The sequence below is a fragment of the Taudactylus pleione genome, unplaced genomic scaffold, assembly GCF_031769625.1.
Source record: "Taudactylus pleione unplaced genomic scaffold, aTauple2 ptg000366l, whole genome shotgun sequence".
Taxonomy (NCBI): Eukaryota; Metazoa; Chordata; class Amphibia; order Anura; family Myobatrachidae; genus Taudactylus; species Taudactylus pleione.
In genome coordinates, this window is record NW_028284767.1 from 10,848,489 (window position 1) to 10,868,876 (window position 20,388).

At 47.6% G+C, this 20,388-nt stretch overlaps 1 protein-coding gene across 1 annotated transcript in view; it reads left to right on the top strand.

Moving 5' to 3' along the window:
• The first annotated feature begins 350 nt into the window (after positions 1-350).
• TTC36 (tetratricopeptide repeat domain 36) overlaps positions 351-20,388 on the top strand; it is a 30,981-nt gene continuing 10,943 nt past the window's right edge. Inside the window, exons 1-2 of the mRNA XM_088444497.1 lie at positions 351-496; positions 15,741-15,929. Of these exons, the coding sequence (XP_088300623.1) occupies positions 385-496; positions 15,741-15,929 (301 nt within the window). The 5' untranslated portion in view covers positions 351-384. The remainder of the gene's footprint in view (positions 497-15,740; positions 15,930-20,388) is intronic.

Genomic DNA, 20,388 nt, shown 5'->3' on the forward strand with positions numbered 1-20,388 from the left:
CAATAAGCGTCAATAGAATAAAACAGCCCTATCACCATTTCTTAGCAAATAGAACTATTAGGGAAATTCTAATCTAATTTTAATCTTTCTCTCTCAGCTAGGGGTCATTTTGCTATTAAAACAACATACAATAATTGCATAGAGACAATACCCTCTGCTACTGTAGCCACTAGCCTGTATCTCCTTCTGTAACATTCTACACTCCCTTCTTTTCCCATTTTGTGATTAGTGCTAACAGATGTGTGCTGCATCTGGCCAAAATCCACTGCCGCCCCTCAGTCCGATTGGATGCTGCTGTCCCTCCCTAAAGTTCTGAAAGATAAGTCTGTGTATTTCTCACATAATAATAACTCCTGGTAGTGTCACCCATTAGGAAGGTACACAATGTGTACCCCTAATGATTCAGCAGTTTTACATGCTATATTTAATCCTAATGTTCCATTTGGTGATATTTATGGACAGAATGATGGGGACATATCTGAGGACACAGATCTAGGTGAGTTATGTAAGACTAAGCTTGTTTGAACTAACAATGACAATTACTACAGGCACATCAGCCATTATGTTTGTGTTTAAATGTAAATAATTGTTTAACAATTTGCTATAGGTTTTAAAGAGTGCACTGCTAAGATGCTGTATGTTTGTGTATAAGTGCAGGACATATTCTGCACACATATCTATAAACTTTAACCCATTACAGGGTTAGAGTTTTCACAGAGAATAATGTAACAATTCTGATAGCTTATCCAGTCAGCATCCTCAACAGATTTGCACAGTTTGCTGTATTGATGGTGTTGATCCTTGGAGAACTGACTGTTAATCAGCTGGGACAGCGGTGAGTACAGTGGGAACTGCAGGAGTCCTGGACATCAATAACCTGCAGTTATGGTTTTCCATAGGATTGCTGTATAACAAACACACACCCCTCTCATGGGAGTTACTGTTTAATTTAATAGAATAAATGAATGCTGTACATTTCAATGAGATGTCCATAAAAAAAGGAAAACTAATAGATTCCTGAGAACCCCCTTCCACAAGATGCTAAGTGCTCTGCTTTTGGACTTTGAAGTGTTGAACTAAATAACTGATGAGAAGGCTATTTTTTTAACACAATGGGCTGCAATCATAAATCAGGTGGGAAGTTCAGGAGCTGACAATTTTGTACCTGGTGGAAGAGGTGATGTCAGAGGGTTTGCTCACCAATGCCAGTGATTCATTGGTTCATATGACCAGTCCCAGAATTAGATTATATGCATGGGCGAAACTACCATAGGGGCAAGGTACATCTACCTCATAGGGAGGAAAGCTAAATGAAAGGAAAACAAAAAGTTCCTCTTGGTTATTACAGGGATGCTAATGTTCATTACTAGATTCTGTTTAATACAAATATAACCCCCCAAAATACCTGATTGTATCCACCTTTAATGTGCTCACTCCCAGTATAATGATTTGTGCAAACTCAGCATATTCTTTCATTTTAAATACTTTGTCCTCCACTGAAAGGACCTGGTGCAGTGCAGCACCATAACAGGGCTCAGATGTGGCCCGACGTCGGGGGGTGGGGTCGGCAACATTGGGAAGTGCAGCACTAACCCGCTTGTCCTGAGGACGCTCAGGCCGGTGCCAGACTTCTAGGCACCCTAGGCAAAACTTCTGCTTGCACACCCTCCCCTTCCCGTACTCATTTAGCCCCTCAGGTGAAAATGACTTTGCACAGGTGGAGTGGCGGATAAGTTTTGTGTTTAATATACATATTGTGATAGGATCATTGGTAAAGTGGTCTGTGGCAGGTACATTTGTCCCAGATTCCTGTCTTTTGTGTTTTAAACCCCCAGGAGAAAGTCTGCAGTATAGCAGGCTTGAGTTTCGGCTTTTTGAAAAGCCGGTTTGGGACCTGGGGGTTGTGGGTGAGAGGAGAGGGAGGGCTCCACTCACGGCCTCTCCAGGTTTTGGTTCTCGCAGCCTGGTAACAGGCTTGTTAGTTTTCCACCTGAGAGTGGCCAATATAAGCCTAGTTTGTTTAGGGCTGATTGTCTCACCTGGGAGAGCAGACAGGGAGTTTGCTCAGAGACACTTGAAAACCTAACTGTAAGTGTTGTGCTGTGCTATTGTTGCTGGTGAGGGCATTAGGCCCTGCCAGGTTCTGCTAGTAAGGGAACTACCTGTGAAGTTAGTGCCCCGACAGGGCTAAGATTTACGTTTATGTTTTCTTTGTGTTATTTCTGACATTGCACAATAAAGACTGGCGCCGACCAGCTTGTACTTGCATCCAATCTGGCGTACTGTTTCCCAGCTGCTGTGTGTGAAAGGAAGGAGTCCTCTACCCAGGAGAGGGACCCCCTAACCTAACTGTGTCACAATATGGTGGAGAATGCGGGCAACCACACACACTAAAGTTGCAGCAAGAGGAAAACTTTCCATTTAAAAATTAAAGGAACAGACACCCAATTTGTGAGTGTGGAAATAACACTGTGTCCTTGGAGTCCCATAGAGGAGGCGTCAGCCAGTGCTCAGAGAGGCAAGTTTCAGGAGGACATTATTAAGGCCTTGCTCCAAGCTACAGCAGCTCAGCAGGAATCTACCAGGGCTCAGCAGGAAGCTACAGCAGCTCAGCAGGAGACTAACAGACTTCAACAGGTCTCCATTGAGGAAACCCGCCAGGCCTTAGCGGAAAACAGCCAGGCCATAAGAGAGGTGGTACAGCATCTGGTCGCCCGGCCCAGAGATGTGGCTACTGGTCCTCCCAGCCCCACTCACTCCGTACGAGCCAGTCACTTCCTTCAAAAGATGACTTTGGGCGATGATGTGGAGGCCTATCTCGCCGCATTTGAAAGAATGGCCGAAAGGGAGGGTTGGCCCAAGGAGCAGTGGGCAAGTCTGGTGGCACCTTTTTTGTCTGGGGAGCCACAAAAAGCATATTTCGACTTATGCCTGGCTGATGCCAAGGACTATAAAAAAACTAAAACAGGAGATCCTAACTCGCTTGGGAGTCACCACCTTTGTTCGTGCCCAACGGGTCCACCGCTGGGAGTTCCATAGGGACAAGCCTCCACGTTCACAGATGCATGACCTCGTCCATCTGTCCTCAAAATGGCTACAGCCCGAGACGCTGATGGGACCACAGATCGTGGAAAGGGTCGTGATGGACCGGTACCTGCGATCATTACCTGTAACTCTGCGCAAGTGGGTGAGCCATGCAGACCCTAAGTCCGCGGACCAGTTGGTCGAGCTGGTGGAGAGGTGCGTGGCGGCTGAGGAGCTGATGAGTATGCCCCACCAAGCCCCGATGGCGCACCGGCGAACTCCCACAGACACTGGTAAGACTGTTCCAGGGGAGAAGGGTGCTGGGCGGTGGAATGTACCTAAGACTGAGGGTGTAGAACCTGGAGACAGGCCTGCCAGGCCAGGAAGGTTCTTTTCCCGTAAACGACTAGACATTAATATGACTCAGTGTTTCCGATGTGGTGGCTTTGGCCATATTGCCGCTAATTGTTCACTTATAAAAGCTGAGCTGGTGAACCCCTTGAGGCATACAGGGAAAACTGTTGGTGTGACCTGCATACATGGGGATACTCAATATTATGTTACGGCCGAGGTGAACATCGAGACACCATGTGGCTCTGCTATAGTTTCTGTGGGTTTGGTGCATGGTCTGGTGTATGATGCAATATTGGGGAGAGACTTTGCTCACTTCTGGAAGTTGTGGGAAAGCCGTTTTGTTCCAGAGGTGAACAACCCCGATCCATTTGAGAAGGTTGTCGATGTAGTGGAGGAGGGAGTTTGAGTCAGTTATTCCCTTTTTCTACTATGGTTGGCGAACTAGAGAATGCGGAACGTGACGGTGGCCCGCCAACTGATGTGCCTCCCATTGAGGTAGGAAGTGTTGTTGGGCCAAGTGATCATCTGCCTGATTTAGAGGTCAGAAGAGAGGTCTTTCCCGTGGAGCAGTTGAATGACCCTACTTTGGTAAAAGCCAGGGAGAATGTAAAAGTAGTTGATGGTAAACCCGTAGACCCTGATAGTACTTTGTCCTATCCCCACATGGCAATGTGTCAGGATTTGTTATATCAGGTGACTAAGAAGGGGGAAGATATTGTGGAACAACTAATAGTTCCCAAAGCCTACAGAAGAACAGTGTTGGATCTGGCCCATGGTCATATAACGGCAGGCCATCTAGGGGTAGAGAAAACCACTGAGCGAATAATGCAGAGGTTTTTCTGACCCGGGCTTCATAAAGAGGTGTCTGACTTTTGCGCATCCTGCCCTGAGTGTCAGTATCATGCTCCCAGGCCACATTTTAAGGGTCCACTAGTTCCATTGCCTAGTATAGAGGTGCCGTTTGAAAGAATAGCGATGGATTTGGTTGGACCCTTAATGAAGTCTGCCAGGGGACACCAGTATATTCTGGTCATAATGGATTACGTTACCAGGTACCCGGAAGCGATCCCGTTGCGCAATACGTCAACCAAGACCATTGCCAGAGAGCTAGTTCATGTCTTTAGCAGGCTGGGTATACCCAAGGAGATACTAACTGACCAGGGTACACCGTTTATGTCAAAAGTCATGAAAGAGTTATGTCGCCTGTTCAAAATTGAACTGTTAAGAACTTCGGTTTATCACCCCCAAACCGATGGGCTGGTCGAGAGGTTTAACAAGACGTTAAAACACATGCTTAGGAAAGTGGTCGACAAGGATGGTAGGGATTGGGATTACTTATTGCCGTATTTATTGTTGGCCATAAGAGAAGTTCCTCAGTCCTCCACCGGGTTTTCACCCTTCGACTTGTTGTATGGGAGACACCCAAGGGGGTTACTAGACATTGTCAAAGAGACATGGGAGGGGCAGTCTAGTCCTTACAAAACCGTGATTGAGTATGTTTCTCAAATGCAGGAGAGAATTGCTGCGGTAGTGCCGATAGTGAGAAAGCACCCTGGAACAGGCTCAACAGGCACAGCAGAGGGTATACAACCGCAATGCTCGGTTATGCAGCTTTGCTCCTGGGGACAGAGTGTTAGTATTGGTTCCCACTGTGGAAAATAAACTTTTGGCTAAATGGCAAGGGCCCTTTGAAATCTTAGAAAGAGTGGGGCAGGTCAATTGCAAAGTTTACCAGCCGGGGAAAAGAAAGCCGGAACAGATATAATATATAAATCTGTTAAAGCCCTGGAAAGATAGAACGGCACTGTCGGCCGTCCGAGCCCCTCCAGTAAATCCAGGGCCCTTAGTTCCCGAAGTGACAGTGGCAAAAACCCTGTCGGCAATTCAACAACAAGAGGTCAAGGAGTTTCTGATCAGAAATAGGGTGCTGTTCTCTGACGTACCTGGGAAAACCTCGGTCATTAAACATGACATCATCACTGACCCAGGGGTTAAAGTTAATCTAAAGCCCTATAGGTTGCCAGAAGCACAAAGAGAATCGGTGTTAAAAGAAATAAAAAATATGCTAGAGTTAGGGGTTATTGAAGAATCACATAGTGAATGGTCAAGTCCCATTGTGTTGATTCCAAAGCCCAACGGGAGTGTGCGTTTCTGCAATGACTTCCGAAAGTTGAACAGTGTTTCAAAATTCGATGCCTACTAGATGCCAAGAGTGGATGAATTGATTGAGAGACTAGGGGCGGCAAGGTATTTAACCACTCTTGACCTAACCAAAGGGTATTGGCAAGTATCGTTAACCGAGAGCGCCAAACAAAAGACAGCTTTTTCAGTGCCAGAGGGCTTGTTTCAGTACAAGATGTTGCCCTTCGGGCTACATGGGGCACCTGCTACCTTCCAAAGAATGATGGACAGGATTCTAAGGCCCCATAGACGGTATGCGTCTGCTTATCTGGATGACGTGGTCATTCATAGTCCTGAATGGCAGTCTCACTTACCCAGGGTACAAGCAGTTTTGGACTCCATCTATAAGGCAGGTTTGACAGCCAACCCAAAAAAGTGTTGTCTAGGCATGGAGGAAGTAAAATATCTGGGATACACCATTGGCAGAGGCCTGATAATGCCTCAGCTCAATAAAGTTGATGCCATACAAAACTGGCCACGGCCTCTGAATAAGAAGCAGGTGAGAGCCTTCTTGGGAATTACGGGGTACTACAGGAGGTTTATACCCAACTTTGCCACCATGGCAGTCCCACTGACTGACCTGACCAAAGGCAAACAAAAAGTCATGGTAGAATGGAGTCCTGAGGCGGAGAAAGCTTTTCAGGAGTTGAAAGTAGCGTTGTGTTCCCAACCAGTCCTGATGACTCCTAATTTTGACAGGGAATTCATAGTACAAACTGATGCATCAGAAGTAGGTATAGGAGCGGTCCTGTCCCAGAACAAGGAGGGTGAGGAACACCCTATTTTCTATCTAAGTAGAAAGTTGAATGTACATGAGAGAAACTATGCCACAGTGGAGAAGGAGGCGTTGGCCATAAAGTGGGCGTTAGAGGCTCTCAGGTACTACTTGGTCGGAAGAAAGTTAAAATTGATCACTGACCATGCCCCTTTGAAGTGGATGTCCGAAAATAAAGACAGTAATGCGAGAATTACGAGATGGTTCTTGGCGTTGCAAACTTTTAAATTTTCAGTGGAACACAGGCCAGGAAGCCAGCTGGCCAATGCTGTTGCGTTGTCACGCGTTCATTGTTTGGGGGCTTCAGTTGTTCCGCCCCACAGGTCGAAACAAAGGGGGGGGATATGTGATAGGATCATTGGTAAAGTGGTCTGTGGCAGGTACATTTGTCCCAGATTCCTGTCTTTTGTGTTTTAAACCCCCAGGAGAAAGTCTGCAGTATAGCAGGCTTGAGTTTCGGCTTTTTGAAAAGCCGGTTTGGGACCTGGGGGTTGTGGGTGAGAGGAGAGGGAGGGCTCCACTCATGGCCACTCCAGGTTTTGGTTCTCGCAGCCTTGTAACAGGCTTGTTAGTTTTCCCCCTGAGAGTGGCCAATATAAGCCTAGTTTGTTTAGGGCTGATTGTCTCACCTGGGAGAGCAGACAGGGAGTTTGCTCAGAGACACTTGAAAACCTAACTGTAAGTGTTGTGCTGTGCTTTTGTTGCTGGTGAGGGCATTAGGCCCTGCCAGGTTCTGGTAGTGAGGGAACTACCTGTGAAGTTAGTGCCCCGACAGGGCTAGGATTTACGTTTATGTTTTCTTTGTGTTATTTCTGACATTGCACAATAAAGACTGGCGCCGACCAGCTTGTACTTGCATCCAGTCTGGCGTACTGTTTCCCAGCTGCTGTGTGTGAAAGGAAGGAGTCCTCTACCCAGGAGAGGGACCCCCTAACCTAACTGTGTCACTATATATATATATATATATATATACATACACCAGAGTTCCCAAGCCTTGCACACTCAAACAGGTTTTTTCATGGGTGCCTGGTCCAAATAGCTAGATAGATAGAAATGTCCATATCAAATAGACGACCAGCACACCAAAATAGATGCAAAAAAAGTAAGTCTTTATATATCACCACAGCATATCTCAATACAGCGTCAGTTCACAGTAAAGTGCAACAGTGCAAAAAAAGCTTAAATGTGATACTCATCAAATCAGTGACCCAACGCTGCAGCATGGTGTGTAGCCCGGCCCGACAGCTGTTTCGGCACCCTCAGGCACCTTCCTCATGGGGCATAACCACACAATTGCCAGCCTCTGTTCTTATACCCTCTGTGTAACACACCTGAAATCCATAATGATGTCCCATAACATTCACCTGTGTAACCTGCACTCACTGGAACCTCCACGTGTCAGAGCGACGTCATATTCCGGTTTTGCTGTAAATCTCTGATATTAATGTGCATTATGAAAGATAATCTCGGGCTAATCTAATATTAAGAACTAAAGTCAGAGTAAGTTGACAGCATCATATAGTACAGGCTATGTCTCACAGAGGGCAAGAAACATACAAAAATTACAAATATAAAAAAGACACAAACATAGAAATAGAAGACGTTATTAAGTGCAATACTGTTATAAGAAACAACTAAGATTTAACTCTTCATTAAGCCCCATAGGTGACATGGAGCGTAAGTCATAAATCCAGCGACATTCATTCTGAAGCAGTTTTTTACCACGATCTCCGCCTCTAACAGGAGGTATATGATCGATTGGCATCACTTTGAAATCCAAGAGACTATGACCCATGTCCACAAAATGCCTAGCAACAGGAGTATTACCATCTACCACTGTAAATGCTTTGCGTATAGATGAACGGTGTAATGCAATCCGTTCTTTAAGCATACGAACAGTCTTGCCCACATAGATACGATTGCATGGATATTTGATTATGTATACAACAAATTTGCTTTCACAATTTAATCGATGGTGAATTTTAAACATTTGCTTAGTCAACGGATCCTCAAATTGATCACCGATAATTAAAAATCTGCAATTGATACATCCAGAGCAGCGAAACACACCGTTCCTCAAGGATAACCAGGTTTTTGATGTTTTCATTCCAACATTCGTTTTAGTAACCATATCTTTGATATTACTGCTACGTCTGTAGCTAATCAGTGGTAAGTCTTTGCAGCTCTTTTTTAATGCTGGGTCTGTTTGCACAATATGCCAATGGCGAAAAATAGCATTCTTAATTAACTGTGAACTGACAGAAAAAGTGGTGTTAAAAACCAATCGTTCTGGTTTCGCTACACAAGCAGTATTTTTATCCTCCAATAATGTAGTCCTATCAAGTTGCAGGCATTTTTCCATTGCTTGTCTGATCTCTTTTTGGTCATAGCCTCTCTCAATAAACTTATTAGACATCTGTTGAAGAGCCTTCGGTAATTCATTAGTGTCTGAAGTTATGCGTGTTACACGTAATAGTTGTGAAAAAGGTAGACCTTTTTTAAGGGGTCTTGGATGAAAACTATCCGCTGCCAGAAGGGTATTCTTATCTGTTGTCTTTGTGTATACAGATGTCTTAATTTTGTCACCAGTGAAATCAATCGTTACATCTAGATAGTTAATCGATGTCGCACTAAAACTACAGGTAAACCTGATCGTACTTTCAATAGAGTTAAGATAATTAGTAAACTCAAGTAGATAATGTTCACCACCAGACCATACCATGAAAACATCGTCGATATAACGAACATAAAATGAAATATATTTAGCCAACGGATGTAACATAATATATCTTTTTTCGTAATCGTGCATGAATAAATTAGCATACGCCGGGGCCATATTCGAACCCTTCGCGGTTCCCCGGCGTTGCAAATAAAAGGTGTTATCAAATAAAAAATAATTTTTATGTAATATGATATTTATCAATAACATGACATAATCGACTGGTGGTCCATCATAATATTGACTGGTGGTGATCATATCCCTAATTGCCTGCATTCCCTCCTCATGGGGAATATTCGTATACAAATTAACGATATCCATAGTAATCAGCAAAACATCGGTAGAAGCTGGAGTAAACGCTTTCAATAAATTAAAAAAGTGAGAAGTGTCAAGGATATAAAAATCAGAGTTTTGTACAATAGGCTGAAGCAGAAAATCAACATACTGGGAAATAGGTTGACATAATGATCCCTGAGAGGAAATGATCGGTCTACCCGGCGGACAAACGAGAGATTTATGTATTTTAGGTAGAATATATAATAAAGGTATAATAGGATATTCCTGTTGAAGAAATTTAGTTATAAAGGAGGAAGGTGCCTGAGGGTGTCGAAACAGCTGTCGGGCCGGGCTACACACCATGCTGCAGCGTTGGGTCATTGATTTGATGAGTATCACATTTAAGCTTTTTTTGCACTGTTGCACTTTACTGTGAACTGACGCTGTATTGAGATATGCTGTGGTGATATATAAAGACTTTTACTTTTTTTGCATCTATTTTGGTGTGCTGGTCGTCTATTTGATATGGACATTTCTATCTATCTAGCTATTTGGACCAGGCACCCATGAAAAAACCTGTTTGAGTGTGCAAGGCTTGGGAACTCTGGTGTATATATATTTTGGTGTGCTGGTCGTCTATTTGATATGGACATTTATTTATATATATATATATATATATATATATAATCTCTTATTCCGAGTGGAATGAGCCTTAGCAGAGGCTGGAACAGGTATACCTTCCTGTACATAAGCCTCACAAATAACAGAACAAAGCCAACGGGCAACAGTTTGTTTGTTGGCAGGCCAACCTCTCTTATGAAAACCAAAGAGGACAAACAAAGAATCGGACCTTCTTACAGAAGCAGTCCGATCCACATAACTCTGAAAGCACGGACAACGTCCAACGAAGCCTCACCAGCTGTAAGATCAGGTGACTGAAAAGCAGGCACCACAAGTTCCTGATTGATGTGGAACTTAGAGGCTACTTTAGGCAAAAACTCAGGATGAGTGCGAAGGACCGCTCTGTCCTGGTCAAAAATTAAGAAGGGGGGACTACAGGAAAGCGCCCCCAACTCAGATACCCTCCTGGCTGAAGCAATTGCCAGGAGAAAAACAGTCTTAAGTGTTAACCACTTGAGGTCAACCGACTCAAGAGGCTCAAAAGGAGGTCCCTGCAGGACCCAAAAAACCACTGCCAAGTCCCACGGAGCCACTGGAGGCACAAAGGGAGGCTGGATTCGAAGAACACCTTGGAAAAAGGTGTGAACGTCAGCCAGTGTAGCGATCCTACGTTGGAACCAGACAGACAGAGCCGACACATGAACCTTCAGGGAGGCCAGACGTAAGCCTAGGTCAAGACCTGACTGAAGAAATGCCAAAATCCTAGAAACCCTGAACACCTGAGGATCAAAGTTTCTGGACTCACACCACTGAAAGTAAGTGTGCCACACCCTGTGCTAAATCCGAGCTGAGGCAGGTTTACGCGCCCTCAGCATGGTGCTTAAGGTCCCCGGGACCTTAAGACTGCTGTCTGAAGAGCCATGCCGTCAAAGACAGTCGACCCAGATCCGGGTAAAGGCAGGGCCCCCTGAGACAGCAGGTCCCGACGCTGAGGTAGATGGTACAGAACGTCAATGGACAAGCTCTTATGATCGGAGTACCAAGGATGTCCGGGCCATGCTGGAGCCACCAGCAGAAACGTGCCTCCGTCCTGTTTGATTTTTCTTAGCACCCGAGGCAGCAGGGAGATCGGAGGAAACAGGTACGCTAGGTGAAATGTCCATTTCACCGACAGCACGTCCACCAGACTTGCACCTGCGTCCCTTGTCCTTGAGCCGTAAACGGGCAACTTGTAGTTGTGACGGGAAGCCATCAGGTCCAACTCCGGCAGTCCCCATTTGTCCACGAGAAGTTGAAACACCTCCGGGTGAAGCAACCATTCCCCTGGGTGCACGTCGTGACGGCTGAGGAAGTCCGTCTCCCAGTTGAGGACTCCCGGGATGAAGACTGCCGAGATTGCAGGAAGGTGGCTCCTCCGCCCAAGCCAGGATGCGAGACACCTCCAACATCACCGCTCGACTGCGAGTTCCTCCCTGGTGATTGATGTACGCCGCCGTGGTGGCGTTGTTGGATTGCACCTGTACCGCCCTTCCGTGAAGAGCGGTGCCTGACGACTGCAGAGCCCTGTACACGGCCCGTAGTTCCAGAACATTTATGGGAAGAACTGCTTCCTCCACAGACCAATGGCCCTGAAGAGACAACGAGCCGGTCACTGCCCCCCAACCCCGGAGACTGGCATCTATCGTGAGCAGAACCCAGTCCGGGATCCAAAAGAGGCAACCCTCGATGAGATGAGCTGGCTGAAGCCACCAAGCTAGACACCGGCGCACTTCCAGGGACAAGACCAGCGTCTGGGATCGGATCCGGTGAGGTAACCTGTTCTATTCGGACAGAATCTGCCCCTGCAGGGGCCTGGAATGGAACTGGGCAAATTCCACCATGTCGAATGCCGACACCATGGACCCCAGGACTCTCATTGCCGAGTGGACCGACACCCTGCAACTGCTCAGTTGCCAGCAGTTGCAGGGTGTCGGTCCACTCGGCAATGAGAGTCCTGGGGTGTATCCTCAGTTGTAGGGAGGACACCTTTTCTGGAGTCAGGAAAATCCTTTGTTGACGAGAATCCAGAAGGGCTCCCAAATGGACCATCCGTTATGATGGGATCAGAGATGACTTGTTCCAATTTATCAACCACCCGTGTGCCTGAAGACAAGCAATGGTCAGGTGGAGATGTCGAAGAAGTACGTCCGGGGAGCTCGCCAGCAGAAGAAGGTCGTCCAGATACGGCAGCAGCCGTATACCCTGGCCCCGAAGGTGGGCGGCCATAATTGCCATCACTTTGGCAAACACCCTCGGAGCCATGGAAAGGCCAAAAGGCAACGCCCGAAACTGGTAGTGATGTTGCAGGATAGCAAACCTCAGATACCGCTGGTGTGCAGGTGCTATGGGCACGTGGAGATAGGTGTCCCACATATCCAGGGAGACCATGTAGTCCCCGGGTTCCATCGCCAGAATGATGGAACATAACGTTTCCATCCTGAACTTGGGAACTTGTTGAGACTGCGGAAGGGGAACAATGACCGCTGCTTGTAGCAAGGATTCTATAGCCACCTGAATCTGGGAAGCTTTGGTCTTGTCCAGAGGAGGACTCGTGCAAAAAAACTGGTGGGGCGGCCTGAACCGAAAAGACAGGGCGTACCCCTGAGAGACTACTTCTCGAACCCAGGCATCCGTGGTGGTATTGTGCCAACACTTGGCGAATTGGAGAAGTCGGCCTCCCACTCTGAAGTCCCCCAGAGGGAGGCCCATCCCATCCGGCAACAGGTTTATCCTCCTGCTTGGAAGAAGGGCGCCGAGCACTCCATTCTTGCTTCTTGGGTTTAGAGGCGGTCTTAGATGCCAACTGCCTTGGGAAGGACTGACCTTTGGCATACCCTGAACCCGAAAGGAACGAAAGGCCGAGCTCCGGACCTTGGCAGGCATTGCTGCTGAAGGAAGGAAAGCTGACTTGGATTTAGCCAGGGTATCCACTATTTTGTCCAAATCCGGACCAAATAGCAATTCTCCATTGAAAGGTAAGGCCTCCAAACTTTTCTTTGAATCAGCGTCCGTTCTCCAGGACCTCAGCCATAAGGATCGGCGGGCAGACACTGCTGCAGCCGATACTTGAGAGGTCAGCAGATTAGCATCCAAAGAGGCTTCTCCAATGTAGGAAGCAACGTCTCTCATCTGTCCTAACAACGCCCTCTGGACATCTGGAGCATCGTCTGGAAAGGTATCCTCTAATGCATTGGCCCAACCCTCAATGGCCTTGGCCACCCAGGAGGATACTTTGACTTAGGAGCTGGTGCCTCATCCTCTATTAGGAGAATGGCTCGTCCCGCCCTAACCAGTGCTCGCACATTAATGGACGACTTGTTATCTACCTCCTGGACCGATGTGTCCGAGTCAGTCTTCATGATCCTCCCCATCATCTGAGGACCCCTCGGAGTCCGATAAATGCGCCACCTGCGCCATTAGTGTGCGTTTTGACGCCCTTGAAGGCATGTCACTCTGCAACATTGACTGAAAAGCCGAAGACACGGCCGCCAAATTTTGTACTGAGTTGGAGAGCACATCCACCCAGGGTGGAGGAGCCGCCACAGGGGCCTGGAAGGGCACCACAGACTGCTGCGTCACAGGGGAAGCCTGTATATACATAGGTAATCCCGCATAAGGACCAACAGACTGAGACCCGGGGGGGCTCCGCAATAATTGCGGGACACCCGGGGAATGGGGGATGGCCGGCTGGGGCAACGCCCTAGTAGGGACAGCAGTCGGGACCGACAGACGGTCCGCAATAGACACCAGCACCTGAGAAAACATCGCCCATGGTGGTTCCTGCGTCATAGGAGGTTTTGATGGGCCATGAACCACCTGGCACCGTCTACACAGTCCATCCTGTGACAAATCCTCCCTATCCACTCCTGCAGAACAGCGTCCGCAGAACACCAACACCAGACCCACGGAGTGCTCAATCTCCTCTTCCGACATGACAAAATATATTCTAGAAATTAATATATCTGGCAACAGAGTAGAATCAAGCGCACTCACCAGTGTGCTGAACAACAGCCCACAATATGGTACTGTGTAGCACACAAATGTATGTGACGGACCTCACAAATACGTGATTTATATAGGTGAGGTCTGTAGAAACGCCCCTCCCCCACACACCTGTAGGGCTTGTAGGAGAAGTAAAGGGATAGGTATGAGCTGACAGTTGTAGAAATAAGCACAGACAGGCAGCACTAGCAAAAGTCAAATATCATGCAGAGAAGATATACTCACTGCACCTTTCCACTACAATCAACCTCCCAGATTGTGTCTGGGAGAGCTATAGTGCTGTGTACACTGTCCTTGATCGGGGGAGAGGCACACGGGGGGACCGGTCCGCGTGCTCCCTGAGAGATCTGCGCTGCCACAGAGAAAATGGCCCCCAGAGGAGGAGTGGCCGAGTAATTGCAGCGACGCCAGACTACGAGCTGAAAGGCGCGCTGAGCTGAGGGGAGGAGCCGCTAAACAGGGAAGGCTTCCTGCCCTGGCTAGCTATGAACCCCAGGGCTGCCAGCTTCCCGCTTGCCATGTGAAATCCCTGGTGGTCTAGTGGTCTCACGGGGTATTCCTCCGATGGAGGGGGAGCCCGCCGCCACCGCTAGCAGCCCCCGGTCTGTCCCCTAGAACCGGGGGCAAAGGACTGCATTTATAGTAAGATCCGGAGCCGCCGCTAATCGGCGACTCGCGGCTTACCTTCTCCCCGGCGACTCCGGCAGCAGTCCAGGGAGGTCCCCAGAGTCCGGCTAGTATGGACTCTGGCCTCCCGCAGCGATCCCCAGTGCGATACTGGCGTTGCTGCGCCAGCGGGGAGTAAGAGCGGCAGCGTGGGCGTCTGTACAGACAGCTCTTCGCTGCCACACTGAAGAGCCCCTGTTAAAAATAAAAACTAACAGGCTTTTTTTTTTTAATTAAAAAGCTTTGGGGGCTGCTCCTGCAGTCCCCCTGCGCAGGGTGACCCGATTCCGGCCGGGCAACAACTCAAACTGAGGTGCCTGTGGCTCGGGGGCGGGGTATAGAGGAGGAAGGACCCAAGAGCATCCTGGGAGCAGCTAAAGCTTTAACTGCCTGGTGCCCGTGGATCCAGATCCAGCTTATACCCCACGGTCAACCCTGTGGACCTCCTATGGACCCTGAAGTAGAAAACAATATTATCTTCTAAATGTATTTAGTCAGACATCCCTAATGTTAGCCCAATGTCTTCTAGAATATCCATTGGGGTCATTTCCATTAGACGCGACTTACTTGCTTCCGGGAGTAAGTACAGCTATATGCCACACTTAAGGTACTGCCGCTGATTTTTGTGTGCAGCCCCATAGGGTGCGTTAACGCAAACGCATCATATGCCTGTTTGGAGGCGAGTCTTTTGCACCTACTATAGGGCAGGTGTACGCTGATGGTGACTAGTAGTACACCTGGGGCATATGCTACAGGCATATCTAAAGAATCGTACAGCTCTGCTCATCTGACAGTATACACATTTCTTTAGTGCACTGTTTTAGGCCCAATTTACTTCCGTCTCTAATTAGCTCTAAGACATTATAACGAAGGTAATTCTAGTTAACATGGTGCATTCCTAGATGACAAAGTTAGTCCTCTATTCTCTGCCTGCATGAACATGCAATAATACCCTGTGTCATAATCTATCCATTATGTTACATCAGTTCCGTTCATAACTTGGTTATGTTGTTAAACCTGAAAAAATGTGTAGTGCCCCCTAACTCTGTTTTCATAGAGGAACATGTTTGTACTGTGTTACAGATAGCAATTTCCCCCCTGATCTTGTGAAGGAGGCTTGTAACCTAGAGCTCTGTGGTGTTAAAGCAGCAGAATCTGGGGATGTGAAGACGGCTGTGCAGAGATTCAGTGAGGCCATTACACTGCTTCCTGATCGGGCATCTGCATACAATAATCGCGCTCAGGCTCTGCGTCTAGAGGGTGATGTGACAGGTAAATATATTATACTCACTGTCATATGCTAAAGATGTACTGTATATAGCATAATAAAGTTTACATGTAGAGACCGCAACCATGGACTGTAACCATTTCTCATGTCTTTCTTTCTGTCCCCTGGCAGTTCAGAGGCTTCTTTAAGCAACATTTCCCAACACTATTCTATGCTGTTGACATTTAGGTGCTTTTAACAAGGTCCTGAGCACCAATTGTTTTCATTCATCAGAACAGGAGCAACACAGACAACCAGGAGAATAGTGGGTGGGGCCAATCGGAGTGAGAGAATGATAACAGAAGCACAGAGTATTTTAGTTCAGCCCTGGCCATAACAACAAATATTGCATGGGTTTCAGATTCTATGGGGCAATAAGGAGAAAAGCAGAGCAGTAGGCTCAGGGAAGGGCATCAGCCTTTCTGGGCAAGGCCCTCTTCACAAATGTTGCTATGGGGCATGGTAAAGCCGTATCCCATCCATGGTTCAACGAACGTCTACATGCACTGTACATCCGATATTTCAAGTGTAAGTGTCTAGACTCACATGTCACCACTCTAAGCATGTAACCATTAACAGCACAGAATAGTAGAGTAAGGCTTCTGTCAAACTAATGGATGTATGGGATGTTGGAATGGCAGCTAGAGATTTATGATAGGCGTCGAAATACCGGTGCCTATCATAATCCCAATGCCTAGGAAGCCATCCCGAACGAAGGTATATCCGGGGCACCCTTAACATTAGCCGTGGGGGGGGGGAGGGTTAGGATTAGGGAGTCTGACGGGGTTAGGTTTAGGGGGGGGTAATTAGTGTTAGGCACCACTAGGGTGGGTTAGGTTTAGGTAGTGGTAAGGGGGGGTTAGGGTTCGCCACCACTAAGGGAGGGTTAGGGGTGGGGACAGGTGAGCCTTAGGGTACTTACCTGCCCCAGTCGTGATCTTTATCCTGTCAGACATCCGCTGTCGGGATTTCAATCCCATTCCGGATGTAGATGAGGTGTCCACACACAGAGTCATTGCGCTGCTCAGCTTATCTGTCCAGCATCTGTGTCTTTGTTGGTTTGGCCATACGCATTTACTAATGTGTGTGGCCAAATCTGAAGTATCAGACCGTTTGTTACTAAGGGTCATATTTATTAATTTTCGGGTCCTAGACACAATAATTATAATTTATTACAGGTATTCATGGTAATAAGGAATTAACATTTGCCAGGATGTACTAATATACACCTGCAGGGTTTTGGAGCCCGTCCCTGTGATCTGTTAGGAGTGAAATGATCGCTAATACAATCATTTCACTTCTTTATCGGGACCTTACATTGTTACTGGGAACCCTCTCCTGGCAATTTCTCTGTTATGTAACCCATAGGCTACATATGTACACTCCCGCGGCCGCTTGCAACATCGTCCGGTCAGCCGTGCTGCAACTGGCGCGGCCACATTGCAGGTAATGAAGGTAGGAATGAGGTATTGTTCCGTCTCGTGTTACATCAGGATCCGACATATCGGCCTGTCGGGCAGAGATATTGGCTGGGTACACATCGCTCAGTGTGTACCCAGTTTAACAGTTAGGAGCTGATTGGTTGGTACTTTATCTCCATCCACTTTCTAGGGTGATATTCAATTAGCCATGATAATGTGGTACATTTTTGTGCGCTAACTTTTCACATCCTTCGCATGCGAATTCCACTTATTTATGCTCAAACTCGTTTCCAATCCGATTCCAAAAGTTGCGAAGTGGCATTCATGCTATAATTCTCCCTGCTTTTACCGGAGATAAGTATAGGTGAAAATGGGAAAATCTGCCTGTACCCTAAAAAAGGCAAAGTGATGTAGGATAACAATATATAAGTGCATTAGTGGCCCTAACACAAGTATTTGGGGTTCTTTAAATGTATCATATGGCTGTTGTATGCATTATTCTAAAACCGTAAAATAAATATCAAAAGCAAGTTGTATTTTTTATTACAAAATAAATGTTCTTTTTAAATTGGGGGTGCATAAAAATGCCTATAAGTATATATGGGATGTAGTCGGCAGTGGCGTAACTAGGGTATTTGGAGCCCAGGGCAAATTTGAAAATGGAGGGGCCCCCCCCCCCACTATGTGCGCACGCCAAAAAAATGGGCGTGGTCACTGAAAAATGGGGCGTGTCAACATGACACACCCCTTTCTTGTCAATGGGAATATTTTTCCACTTGCCCCTTATACAGTCCCCCTATGCAGTGCCCCTAGTAGTGGTCCCCCTTATATAGTACCCCCGGTATACTATGCCCCCAGTAGTGCCCCTTATACAGTACCCCCAGTAGTGGTCCCCCTTATGCAGCCCCCAATTAGTTCACCTTATACAGGCCCCCAGTAGTGATCCCCCCCCATATGCAGTGCCCCTTACACAGTTCCCCCTGTAGTGGTCCCCCTTATATAGTACCCTGGTATACAATGCCCCCAGTAGTGGTCCCTCTTATGCAGGCCCCCAGTAGTGCCCCTTATACAGTACCCCTAGTAGTAGTCCCCCCTTATGCAGCCCGCCATTAGTTCCCCTTATACAGTGCCCCCAGTAGTGATCCCCCGTATGCAACCCCCTGGTAGTTGTCCCCCTTTTGCAGGCCCCCAGTAGTTGTCCCCCCTATGCAGTGTCCCCCGTTGTGGTTCTCCCTTTTCAGTGCCCCCTATATTGGTTCCCCCAGTAGTAAGCCCCATGCAGTGCCCCCAATAGTAGTGGTCCCCCCTACACAGTGCCCTTTATAGTGACCCCAGTAAGAGTCCCCCTTAATGCAGTGCCCCCAGTAGTAGACCCCAGTAGTAGTCCCCCCCCAATGCAGTGCCCCCAGTAGTATCCCCCCCCAGTAGTAGCCCCCAGTAGTGGTCCCGTGCCCCCAGAGTAGTCCCCTCCCTAGTAATAGTCCCCCCCCGTAGTAGACCCCAGTAGTGGTCCCCCCCTGAAGCAGTGCCCCCAGTAGTAGTCCTCCCCTTAGCCCCCCCCCCAAAAAAAATACACACTGAAATGAAACAAAAAATAAAGTAAAAATTCTTACCTGAATCCACGCTCCCGCCGCCGTCCGCACATCAGTCCTCCTGGGCTGGCGCGCTCTGCATTATGGAAGAGATGTCATGACGAAGGGAGCCGACTCTTGCAGTGGGCGTTGCGGCTGCAGCAGTCAATAATCGTCTATCTGACGCTTATTGACTGCTGTTTAACACACACATCGCTGGCGGCGATGTGTGTGTGTGTCAGCACAGCCTGAGCCCGCCCGTCTGCCTGCCACCCTCCTCCTGGCGCTATTGGGCAAGCGCTCAGGGGGAGGGAAGGGGCTCGGCTGTGCAGCACAGGACCGGCGCTAGAAGCCTAGCGCCGGTCCTTTGTAAATGTGTAGTGCTGACCGCACACACTGCGGTCGGCACTACACTGGCTAACTAGGGCGGGCCGGTACACACACACACACCCCCGCACCGTCTGTCCCACGGCGCCCAGGGCACATGCCCCGCTCGCCCTGCCCTAGTTACGCCACTGGTAGTCGGGAATCCCAGCGGGATGCCGACGGTCTAAATACTGGCACCAGTATTCCTACCATCGGCATCCCGAAGGTAAGTATCGGGGTGTTAAGGGGAGGTTAGGATGCAGAGTTAGGGCTAGGCACTAGGGGGAGGGTTAGGGTTAGGCATCGGGGGGGGGGGGGAGTGTTAGGATTAGGGGAGCGGGAGGTTAGGTTTAGGCACTAGGGGGGAGGTTACATTTAGGCACTGGGGAGGGGGTGTTAGGGTTAGGCACTACTGGAGGGTTAGGGTAGGGGTTAGGAAAACACTCCTCTAAAGTTACCTACACACTATACAAATTTTGTGCAGACTTGCCAATTATCAGATGATTGGCCACATTTTTTTGTATAGTCTATATGAACGATCGTTTCATCGGTAAAACGGCTAGAAAACAACCACTAACGCATTCCATCGATTATCCAATCTGTTGGTCAAGACTGAAAATGTCTGCCACAATCTACTGATATCGTGCAGTGTGTGTGCATTCTCAATAATTTGTCCATATTCCCTATGCTTTTTCCTGTTTACCTCATCATTCTTGTGGGCAGACATACGCAAAGTCACTGAGAAATTCACCAGGTATTTCATTTACATTTTTTAGTGTGTAGTACAGATATCAGGACCGAAAAAGCATCCCAATTATAGGTATGATCAAACAATCGCAGAGTGTGTACCTAGCTTAACACCCACCTGCAATCTTAAATACACCTGTCCCATTTATACAGCACCCCCATATACCTGTCCCACATCAAGTAACCCACTTTCCTGCACTTTGTACTATTTCACCCCAAAAATGACGTCATTATTGACAAAATTAAGCTAATTAAAAAAATATTTCTTGACTATTTAGTCAATAAGGGGGGTGTTCCAGTGCTTCTGAACCAAGGGCCTGATTCAGAGTTGGGAATAAAGAGAGTGATAGCACTTAACT